Here is a 12107-nt window from a genome sequence, read left to right as displayed (position 1 = left end):
AAATATTAGTTTCCATAATTTCCATAGTTCCATGGGCCATAGAACATATAGGCCCATGAGACACATTAGCAATCCACTTTATTTATTTGGAAGAAAATTTAAGGAATGCAAGGAAAATTGGAGCTTTTCCTTATGTCTCCTTTCCTTTCCTTTTTTCTGTCAAATATAATGATACAAGATGGAAATAAAGCTTGGCTAGAATATATGCAAATGCACACTCTGTTCCTTTATGACTCATCAGAGTTTTAGGGAATTTGACCAAGAGGTGAAGAAACATGAGTGAAAAGCCCTTGATGTTTCTTCCTTTCGTAAGGAGTCTTACAGTCAAGAAAATGATGATGTTAACTTTTTCTAGAAAGCCTTATGTCGCTTGTAAATGATTTTGAAAAGTGCCCTGAGGTTGCTAAACCTTTGCCAAGCAGTGAGCATGTTCTTTCTGATACTGTCTTTTATCTTAGTGTTTGGGATGAGAATTAGGGAAAATGACCCAGTCCTAGAAAGACGCCAAGTTATTTGCCAGATAGCAAGAATATGCATCACTTTTAGGGAGTCCCATCAATTGCTCTTGCAGCCTTGAAGCTTCCATTACTGTGACTGAAAAGATGTTCTGTGGTTTTTTTTTTTCCCCCCCATGGGACCATTGTTTATATCAGCTTTGAGCTATATTGACTTACGGGGTTAGGGACATTCATGGCCTATGTGATTGTGGCAGTGGGTTGGGCACAGGTGTGTGGGCTTGTATTCAGTAGAAGGGAGACTACCAGTGTCTCTGTTCCTCCCAGCACATGAGGCTAGGTATGGCGTGTGGTATGAAAATGATGGGTGGGTTGGTCTTTCAGATCACATTGGCCATCCATCCTCTTCTTTCTGATATATGAAGAAATTTTAAAGCTATAGAACTTAGGACTCCATGTATATGTACATGTAGGTGTATACATATATTATACTTCATTGACTGGGAAACCTAAAAATTGTAAGGTTTAGACTTACCTGATTCTTTAAAAGAGATAATATGTTAATTTTTCTAGCAAAGGATGTTTCCTTTCAACGGGCTACTGTTGCCTTGTCATGTCAAGAAGGTTCAAGGCTGGATGCAGAAAAATCTCAGAGCCTGTTCAATTTAATAGACCTCACCCCCAGATTATTTCACTTCCCAGTAGTGCAGACAAACAGGTGCAGTATGTTTTCTCTGCCCATGCTTGATTGGTACCCAGTAGCATTCTGCACAATAGTCACGTTCTCTTTTTTTCCACTCCATATATCCCCCCCAAAGCCTGTATTTAATATGAATGCTGCATTCAATCTGAAGTTACCCTTATACCCCATCCCCTATGCCAAAGATAGATTGAGAAGACGAGGTTAAGTCCCTGAATACAGAAATTTATAAATTCTGGCCAAACTGAAAAATCTTCCACAATTAACCAAAGGAAAACCCTGCCTCATTGCCCCATTATTTGTAATTGCTCTCATCCCATATTATGTTTCCTTTAATTTTTATTTTTTTCTTTTTCCAGTTCACAGACTCCTAGGAGCTAATAGGAAAGTTGTGTTTGGTATACCATTGGTAACTGCAAAACATGCAAAACAGAGGAAGGTGTTTTCTTGTGAATAAGTGCTTTGCTTATTTTGGAAGACTTATTTAGAATTTTTTAGAAATGTGAACAACTCTGACAGCCCTTCTGCTCCGCTTCCTTAATCTGATTACAGATAAAATAGCAAATGTTTGATTACAAATCAAGAAGAAAAATTATCTTAAGGAACATGTCTTTTCTTAAATTCTTCTTGCCATACCAGGCAAATTCTTAGTTCCTTAGTTTTCAATGGACTAACATCTTTGGAGTGGGAACATGGGGGAGAATGCACCTTCAGAGATGCAATGCTTGCTTTCATATGTCCTGTTCATTCCATCCTGAGCCCTTGAGTCATGAAGATTGAAGTATTATTTTCTTTTAACAGGTGCGTATGGTCCTGAGCACTGGGTCACATCTAGTGTCAGCTGCGGGGGCCGTCACCAGTCTCCCATAGACATTTTAGACCAGCATGCACGGGTTGGCGAAGAGTACCAGGAGCTGCAACTTGATGGCTTCGACAATGAGTCTTCTAACAAAACCTGGATGAAAAACACAGGGAAAACAGGTAGACTATGACTTTACTAGTTAACACATCAATGTGAAATATTTTTGAATGATTCTAGTATTTACCTTACCCGTGATTGGCTCCTTAAGTAGTACATGTTGCTATAAAGAATATAGAGATGAATGAGATTTTTGGAATCAGCTCTTGGTTGAGAACTAGCCACTTGCTCTACTAGTTGTGCGACTTGGAGCAAATTAACCACTCTGTGCCTCAGATTTTAGAAATACAGGAAAGGTGCCTAATAATATAATATCAGCCTCATAGGGTTGTAAGTATTTAGTGAATCAATATATGTAACGTGTATGTAGAATGGACTTTTAGAAACCTGCTCTGCTCATTATGGTGGCCACTAGCCACATGTGGCTATTTAAATTTAACAATTGAGTGAGTAAGATTAATGTTCACTCCCTCAGTTGTAATAGCCACATATCTTTTTTGTTCTCCACCCCCCTCCCCGACTTTGTTAGGTTGTCTATGTGCAGTGTTTGAAAGCAGAGGATACATATTCAGATCTTTGTGGGTTTTTTTGTGGGGGGAAAGTAACTTGACTTTTATTTAACATTATGTAAGTTTAATGTTTACAATGGATGATTAGATACATGTATATATTGCCTAGTGATTACTATAATTAGATTAGTTAACGCTCCCATCTCCTTACATCCTTCCTCCACTTCCGTCCCTCCCAACCTCCCTCCCTTCTTTCCTTTCTTTTGGTGAGAACATTTAAGACATACTTTTTTAGCAGCTTTGAAGTATGCAATAAAGTATTGTTGATTATAGTCACCATGATGTATGTCCCCAGAACTTCTCTTATAGTGCTTGTTTATATCCTTTGATCACATCTTCCCATTTACTACATCTTCAGTCCCTGGCAGTCACCATTCACCATTCTATTCTCTGTTTCTAAAGTTCAGTGTTTTTAGATTCCATATATAAGTGAGGACATATAGTATTTGTCTTTCTCTGACTTACTTTACTGAGTGCATTGTCCATAAGGTCCATCCATATTGTCATAAATGGTAGGATTTCTTTCATTTTTAGGGCTGAATAATATTCCAATATATATTTTCTTCATATGGTTATCAGTCAATAGGTGCTTAGGTTGTTTCTATGACTGTTGTGAATAATGCTGCAATGAACATGGGGGTGTAGATATCTCTTCAAGATAGTGATTTCATTCCTTTGGACATATACCCAGAAGTAGAATTGCTAGATCATATGGTAGTTCTATTTTTAGTGTTTCACAGAACTGTTCTACTCTTTTCTAGAGCAGCTGCACCAATTTATATTCCTGCTAACAGTGGACAAGACTTCCCTTTTCTCTGCATCCTCACCAATACTTTTTGTCTCTTGTCTTCTTGATAATAGCCATTCTAACAAGTGTGAGATGATATCTCATTGTGGTTTTGATTTGCATTTCCCTATGATTAGTCACGTTGAGCACGTTCCTTGTATCTACCTCTTGGCCTTTTGTGTGTATTTGGAAAATACTCATGGTCTATTGCCAACTTTTAACCAGTGTTATTTAGTTGTTTTGTTTTCTTTGGATTTTTTAAGTGTACTTTTGTTATTGTTGTCTTTTGCTACTGAGTTCCATGAGTTCTTTAAGTATTTTGGGTTATTAAAATCTTTATCACATGTATAATTTGCAAAATTTTTTTCCTATTTAATAGATTGCATTTTCATTTTTAAAATTGTTTGTTTTGCTGTGGAGAAAGAAGCTTTTGATTCAATGTGGTCTCACTTGTTTGTTTTTGCTTTTCTTACTTTTGTGTTATGTCACTAAGACTGATGTCTAGGAGCTTTTTTCCCATGTTTTCTTCTAGGAGTTGTATTGTTTCAGATCTTACATTTAAGTGTTTAATTCATTTCAAATTAATTTTTGTGAGTGATGTAAGGAAGGAGTCCACTTTCATTCCTTAGCATGTGAATATTTCATTTTCCCAGCACCATTTATTGAAGACACAGACTAGACTTTTCCATTGAATGTTCTTGGCTCTCATGTCAAATATTAGTTGATTATATAATACTTATTTTTGATCTCTAGATTCCGTTCATTGGTCTGTGTCTCTTTTGATGCCAGTATCATACTGTTTTGGTTACTATAGCTTTGTAACATAGATTAGTTTGAAATGCATCCAGTTTCATTCTTCTTTATCAGGGTTACTTTGGCTATTCATTGTCCTTTTTTAGTTCTATAGGAATTTTAGGATTGATCTTGCTATTTCTGTGGAAAATGCCATTAGAATTTTGATAGGGATTGCATTGAATTTGTAGATCATAAGTAATATTGTATTAGCTGCATTTCAAATGCTTAGTAGCCACATATGGCCAACAGTTACCATGTGGAGACAGCACAAACAGAGTGCATTCTATCATTACAAAACGTCCTATTGGACAGCTCTGTGCCAAATGGACAAATGCTAGTAAAATTCTTACCTTCCTTGAGTTTTTGCTTTAATATTTCCTATTATATATGAGCACAGAGGAACGCTTTCTCATCCTTTAGTATATCAGGCCAGCAACTTGATTCTCCTACTTCTTTTTACCACTATCACTGTCACTTGTCATTTGAAATTTATGAATACAGAATAGTGTATTTTCACCATTGCTAATACCAAGGGCTGCCTCTCTTCTTAATCAGTACTGTGTAATTATCAGTTTCAGATGGTCCATGGAATTAGAGAGTGCCTTGCTGTGCCCCATTGTCTGATTTGAAAATAAACACATGTGTGTTATATATCTGCATAGTCCTACATGGATTTTTATTGGTACTAAATATATTTTTAGTATTTTATTTTTTAACTCTTATAATTACAACCCATTAAAACAAGCTTGCTTTCGTGTTCTCTCTCTCTCTCTCTCTCTCTCTCTCTTTTGAAAGGATTCCTTTGTAACCAAGGATGTCACTACAAACCACTCTTAGTAATACCTTTCAAGAGCCTTTCCTGGCCATAGCACCCACACTGGACTAAAATGACTTCACTATCAGTCCTTTGGTTTCATTTTTATTGTAGATCATAGTGTTGCCTTTTCTTTCTTTTTTTTTTATTTTTTTAAATTTATTTTTGAAAGAGAGACAGAACTTGGAAAATGGTGGAGGGCAAAAGGAGGGGGAGAGAGAAACCCAAGTAGACTCCACTTTAAGTGTTGAGCCAGACATGAGGCTAGCCCCAAGATTAAGACCCAAGAGGATATCAAGAGTAAGTGCTCAACCAACTGCACCACTCAGGTGCCCCAGAGTTTCCTTTTCTTTTAACCTAAGTGGCTGCATGTGTAACTTTGGGAGGATCCATTTTCTTTCTCTAAATAAGCATTTGTCTGAGATTATTCATGGCTGATTGATTTTGGTTGGCCTGGTTTATTCATGGAATTGCTTCTCACTCAGCTTGGTGATTCCTGGCTTTGGGTTCTTCATAATATTTTTGTAATCAGTTCTTCTTGCCTCGTAGACTCTCTCCTGTACTTTGAGTCATCCATTAGTGTAGCTTAGAAAAATGTGTGACTGATACAGTAGTCTGTACACACTATTTCACTCCTACCTCTGTCCCTCAATTTAGATTGTATATTTATTGTTAAAATTCAGGATTTCTTTACCAGTGGTCCTGGTTTTATTTCCAATGCTTTGGAGAACCGTGATGAGAATATTAACTCCTCTGACAATCTGCATGTGGTAGACAGGAGCATTGCCCATACTGGGTGTAATCAGATCTTGGAGTTGAGTGCCACCTCAGTGCCATGTGCCAGAAGCCTGCCAAAGGCAATTCGTTGGGCTCTCTGATGCAGTTTTCTACTTGACTTGCAACGCTTGACAGCCTTCTGCAAAGATAACACGTTTCAGTGACAGCTTTCAGCATGGTATCTCCAATGACAGGTTTTAGATGAGTGTGGGGTTCACTCAATGCAAGTTGATTCATGACCTTGGTCTTCCAGAAGCCGATTATCAATCTCTGTCACTGCACTGACTTCCTGGAGTGATCCACAACTTGTTGCATATCTGTGAGTGTGTGCGCCTGGTTTTAGAGCACAGCCATCCAAATATGAGCACATGTGTCTCAGAAATTTCAGAAGCGTACCTTTCTGAGAAACAAAAATATATCCCCATTACTTCTCAAACTGTACTTACTACTGTAAAATTCATGACAGCATCCTAAATTATATCTCAGATAATTTAAGATGATTCTATAGGACTGTTTACAAAAGTGTGACAATCACATATATGCAATTTTAAACAAGAACATGGAATTGACTTTTCATTCTCTTAAGTTTCAGTTTATGGTCATTTAGAAACCTGGGTGGAGAAATCACCCTGTGCTGTTTTTCCTTGTTTCCTTTGTCTTTTTTTTTTTTCTTAATAAGCACAAACTTAGGAAGTTGTGTCATTCTGTAGTTCTTAAAATGCCAAAGGAGTTCATAAATTTTCCAGTATTGGGATCCCTGGGTGGCGCAGTGGTTTGGCGCCTGCCTTTGGCCCAGGGCACGATCCTGGAGACCCGGGATCGAATCCCACGTCAGGCTCCCGGTGCATGGAGCCTGCTTCTCCCTCTGCCTGTGTCTCTGCCTCTCTCTCTCTCTCTGTGACTATCATAAATAAATAAAAATTTAAAAAAAAAAAAAAAATTTTCCAGTATTTTGGAGAAATGAAGATTCAGTTGCTTTGTGTATTATGCATGGATGATACCAATTCAACTGAACAACAGTATACATATAGTGCAGGGGGCTGTGTCTAAATTAAGGGTGAGGATTGATAATATTCATTATGAATAGTATCGATAGGTATCCTGGATAACATTAGTTTAGGAAAACATACATATTATCAGCGTTAACTAAAGATGAGCTAGTGGTGTTCCAGTGAAGAAATCTGGATTGATGAAGGAGGAGACCTCAGAGTATGAGATGAAAGTGGCCAGCAGGGGAAAAGCACCAAGTGCTACAAATGTCCAAAGAAGAAATCCCTTTTGGTGGTACCAGGGGAGAGGGGCCAGGAAAGAGAACATACAGATGCAAAAACATGCCACAGTGGTCTCCAAAGTTCAGTCCTGGTCCCAACATAGCTCGTGCAAAGACAAAGGGCTTCTCAGGTTTGGCAACCTTAAAAGCTGCACAGCCCAATATCCCACGTAAAGGCCCACAGAAGAAGCCAAGATTCAAAGAAGAGGCAGAGAAAGAATGAAATTCTTCATTGGGGAAAAAGGACCCACAACCAACTCTCAAAAATCAGAGGCCATGTTCTTCACTACTATTAGTCAATCTACAAGAAAAGCTCCCCACACCCTAGAGCCATGGCCCAGAAAACCTGAAGTTCCTCAGTCGACCTATATTCAGAGTCAGCTGGAGGGAAACATCGAAAATCCTTGAAGAGCCTTTTCAAAATACCTAATTCCCGACCCCTATTGCACCCTTCTCAAGTACTTTTTTAAAAGCCTTGACAAGTATTATGGGTGTATATTTGTGGGCTTGTAAGAACCCACAGGAGGAAGTAAATCCATTTTTTTAAGTTGGTCTTCTCTGTATTTGCTAATATAATAGTAGAAAAACAATGCTTCTCACTGGTCTTTTTTATTATTAAAATGTATCATTTGCTTCTGAGTAAACTGTTGGCATTCCAAAAAACATTTTTTTTTTAAATGAAGAACACTCATATCATTGAACTATGGTTTTGCCAGATGTTACCCTCTTGGGGAACTGGGCAAAGGGAACACAGGACCATGGTATTATCTCTTACAAATACGTATGAATCTGTAATTACCAGAAAAATTTAAAACGTAATTAAACAAAAGCCCCACATTAGCCACATGTCCTTCTTTGCTGCAGTTGTTCATTTTACATTTATCTTGGATACCTTGTTGAAGAAAAAACTTTTTTCTCCTTCACCATTAATTTTTAACCAAATACGTGGGTTTTTTTTTTTTTTTTCTCCAAAAGTCTTCTTTTGAATTTTGTTCTTCCAGAAAATAAATTCAGTAGTGAGTATTTATTTTTTTGTGATGGAAATTTACAGGTCACTTATCTGTAAAATAGACTGTCTTTTGGATATTAAAATATGAATATAGAAAGTTAATATTTAAAGCAGCCTATTACATACAGACAGTAACTTTCCCATAAAACAGTTTTAATGTTCATATCTGTCTTAACCCCCTGAGAGTGCTATATATCCAATCCAGCATAATCAATAGAGCAAGTTAGTTGTACGTAGCCCACTTCTCGAAAGTTGTCTAAAATATCTTTACAAGACAGATAGCATCTCTCTTTTTCTTCCTGAGGAGCCATAACTGTCTATTGTGCCAGTTCTCATTTGATTTCATCTTAAGTTATTTCCCTTTCTTTCATTTTTGTAGAATGAAAAGATAATGCATTCATCAAGAACATTTCAAGATAATCTTGCTGTTCCTAGCATTAGCTTCTAGCTAAATGATCAGAATTTAAGACTTAGACGGTGCTTCTGATGTATGTTAATAAGCCATGGGCTCCTATGAATTTTAACTATTTGGAGGGCTTTTTGGTGTTTCATGAGTTTTTCTCTCCACCCACACTAAGGACAAATAGTAAAGGCATTTGTCATCACGTATATTACTTCTCTTTTCCCACTTTATATTTGTTCACTGTGTGTTTTTTTCTTTGCCTACATTTTTTCCTGTTTATCTGCCTATGCCCACAGTGCCTGGCATCAATGGATTCAGGAAATAGTTTTTAAATTAATAAAAGTGGATAGATTACAATAGCCAAAGTATGGAAGCAGTCCAAATATCCATTGATAGATGAACAGATAAATAAGGCGTGGTATATATATATAATGGAATATTACTCAGCCATTAAAAAGAATGAAATCTTGCCATTTTCAATAACCTAGTTGGAGCTAGAGAATATAATACCAAATAAAATAAGTCAGAGAAAGACAAATACCATATGATTTCCTTCATGGTAGAATTTAAGAAACAGAACAAATGAACAAAGGAAGAGACAAATGAAGAAATAGACTCTTAACTATAGAGAAGAATGTGCTGGGTGAAATAGGTGATGGGGATTAAGCGTACACTTACAATGAGCACTGATTATTATATAGAATTGCTGAATAATTATATTGTATACCTGAAACTAATATAATGCTGTATGTTAACTAACTGGAATTAAAATTAAAACTTAAATAAATAACATAAATACATGTTTTCCTATTTCAGAGGTCCAAATTCTTAAGTTCTTTCATCCTGTTGTTATTCAATCTTGCCTGAACTCTGGAATTCAAGTCAGAGCTATTTCCCTGGGTCTGTCTTTAGCTAGGTAAATTACAAGCTTTGTTTCATGTCTGCTTAGTTCCATTTCTTTTGTCTGAATCCCATAGCCCCAGCCCTTGTGCCATGGTGGCAGAAACTATTTTATGGGTAGATGGAAGCCAATTACATACCAGTTACATAACCAATGACATAATGGGGAAACCAGTACTATTTTATACAAGTAGACTTTAGTAAAATTTGGATTTTGGGGGGTCATTTTTGAAGCCTGTCTTTCATTTTTAGGGCACAGGGCTCTCTGCTAGATTGACATCTGTCATATCTTGTATGATTGAAGGGTCAGCTTATCCACTTTGTCCATCTTTCTCATTGTAGCAGTCAGTTAACTGAGACTCAGGATTGCACGGCTTGACAGCGTTTGGATTTCTCAGGCCGTTCCAACATAACACGCCCAGTCTTTCTTTGACAGATGACTGCAGTAACCTCCCAACTTTTGTTCCTGCCAACTAATGTTGCTTTATTCCCAGGCCTTCTTCACTTAGTAATCAGAATAGTTTTTTTTTTTTTTTTTTTTTTAAATATTTTATTTATTTATTCATGATAGTCACAGAGAGAGAGAGAGAGAGAGGCAGAGACACAGGCAGAGGGAGAAGCAGGCTCCAGGCACCGGGAGCCCGACGTGGGATTCGATCCCGGGTCTCCAGGATCGCGCCCTGGGCCAAAGGCAGGCACTAAACCGCTGCGCCACCCAGGGATCCCTAATCAGAATAGTTTTATTTCCCAAATCTAATCCTGTCTGTCTTTCTGTCTCACCCTCTTTCTTTCTTATTCTCTCTCTTAGCCATGTCAAGGACTATCCATGTCTCCTGAGGATCAAGACAGACTGATTACTGTCTCTGCCTCATTCCCTAGCTTCTGTGTCACCCCCTGCTGTCTGGACACCAAACACCTTGGGTTCCTTTTACTTACTCTCACTACCACAGGGCCTTTGCATGAGCTTCTTTTTCCTGGATGTGGTTCCCTTTTGTGAGCTCTTCTCAAGATTGCTCTGTTAACTCTAAGCTCATGTAATTTGATCAGTCCTTCAAGATATCCACTCCCCTTCTCCTGTCTGGGGTTGCACACCACTTGTCCCACTTGCTTGGTTGCTTCTGCTATTAATTTAGTTGTCAGGACCTCTCTTCCCCCCATGAAGAAAAGAGAAAAGAGCCATGCCTGATTTACTAATCTTTTCTTCCCCAGTAATAAGTTGGTAAATATTTGAAGAAATAAATGCTAGTGCTAGACCTCCTGTTTCTTGACTTGCAGAGCAGAACATTTCCCTTTTACCAAGGACCCAAAGCATCCCCTAATGGACACCTGTATTGTGGGTGGTCTGGGCAGGGGGTTACACCATTAAGATCCAATTATAGTAATCTTTTCTCTTTTTATAGTGTTAAAAATTGGTTGGGGATAGTGAAGTTTAGATAGCAAGCATCTAGTTTCCCTTCCATCCATTTTTGTTTAACTTTTGGCACCTACTGCTATTTACTCAGATTTTGGTGTGAACATTTGCTTTAGCCCAGCATCATATAGATATGTTGAGTTTAATTTATAAACAGTGGGTGGATGTCCTGCAAACAGTGCTGTGAATGCCAGATACTCAGTTATCCCTGTGAGCTTGGGAGAAAACTAATGCCTTATCCTTTTCCCCTCCCCCTGTGCACAGCCTAGAGTAGTGTTACAGTTTGGGGAGCCTCAGACACACAAGCGGAGTCTATTAAAACTGAGGCTTCTCTCCCTAGGATAATAACCTTTATAAACAACACTTACACACTTACACAATGTCATCTTTATGCTCTAATGTCATATAGCAATTACTGTTCTAAACATTCTTCATTTGTCATTCTTGTAACCTCCTAGCAAACCTGTGAAGCTACTATTGCATTATTCTAATTTTACAGAATGGGGACTTGGGTACCAAGAAGTAGAATGCCTTTCCCACAATTGCAGTATGACAGATGGTAGTATTCAAATTCAGACTCAACTGGCTTCAGAGTCTGACTTCATATATGCATCCAAGCTCAGAGTATTGCTTCCTGTCTCAGCAGGGTTTAGACCCTGAAGCCCATGGGTAGCTACTGCCATGGACTATGAACCCTCGCTTAAGAAACTCCAAATGTGAAGCCTCAGCTCCCTCCATGCCCTCCCTCATTAGGCTGTGATTCCATCCCAGTCCACAGTAGCAGTTCACAGCCAGAGAGCTTTGTTCTGGAAAGTCCCCTCCCATGTACCTTTTCTGCTTACCCCTCCCATCTCCATTCTTTATTTTTTTTTATTTTAAAATCTTTTAGCAAATATTTTATTTATTTATTTATTCATGAGAGACAGAGAGAGAGACAGAGAGGCAGAGACACAGGCAGAGGGAGAAGCAGGCTCCACACAGGGAGCGCAATGTGGGACTCGATCCCAGGACCCCAGGATCACGCCTCGGGGCCAAAGGCAGGTGCCAAACTGCTGAGCCACCCAGGGATCCCCATCTCCATTCTTTAGCTGTTACTTGCTACCTTCCTAATTGTCACCTAATCCAGATTCAATTTATTTATATTGTTTTAAATTTTAAATTAAAATTCAGTACTCCTAGAATGGAGCCTAACACGGGGCTTCAACTCATAACCCTGAGATCACGACCTGAGCTGAGATCAAGAGTGGAATGCTCAACTGACTGAGCCACCCAGGATGGTGGCTTTCTTTATTATTATT

At 38.3% G+C, this 12107-nt stretch overlaps 1 protein-coding gene across 4 annotated transcripts in view; it reads left to right on the top strand.

The window, feature by feature from the left end:
* Positions 1-12107, top strand: part of PTPRG (protein tyrosine phosphatase receptor type G) — a 703723-nt gene that overhangs the window by 407308 nt on the left and 284308 nt on the right. For all 4 annotated transcript variants that reach the window (XM_038565974.1, XM_038565976.1, XM_038565973.1 and 1 more), the window contains one exon: positions 1957-2136. In XM_038565974.1, coding sequence (XP_038421902.1) covers positions 1957-2136 — 180 coding nt within the window. The remainder of the gene's footprint in view (positions 1-1956; positions 2137-12107) is intronic.

Source organism: Canis lupus, chromosome 20 (assembly GCF_011100685.1).
Source record: "Canis lupus familiaris isolate Mischka breed German Shepherd chromosome 20, alternate assembly UU_Cfam_GSD_1.0, whole genome shotgun sequence".
Taxonomy (NCBI): Eukaryota; Metazoa; Chordata; class Mammalia; order Carnivora; family Canidae; genus Canis; species Canis lupus.
This window is presented reverse-complemented; position numbering and strand designations above follow the sequence as displayed.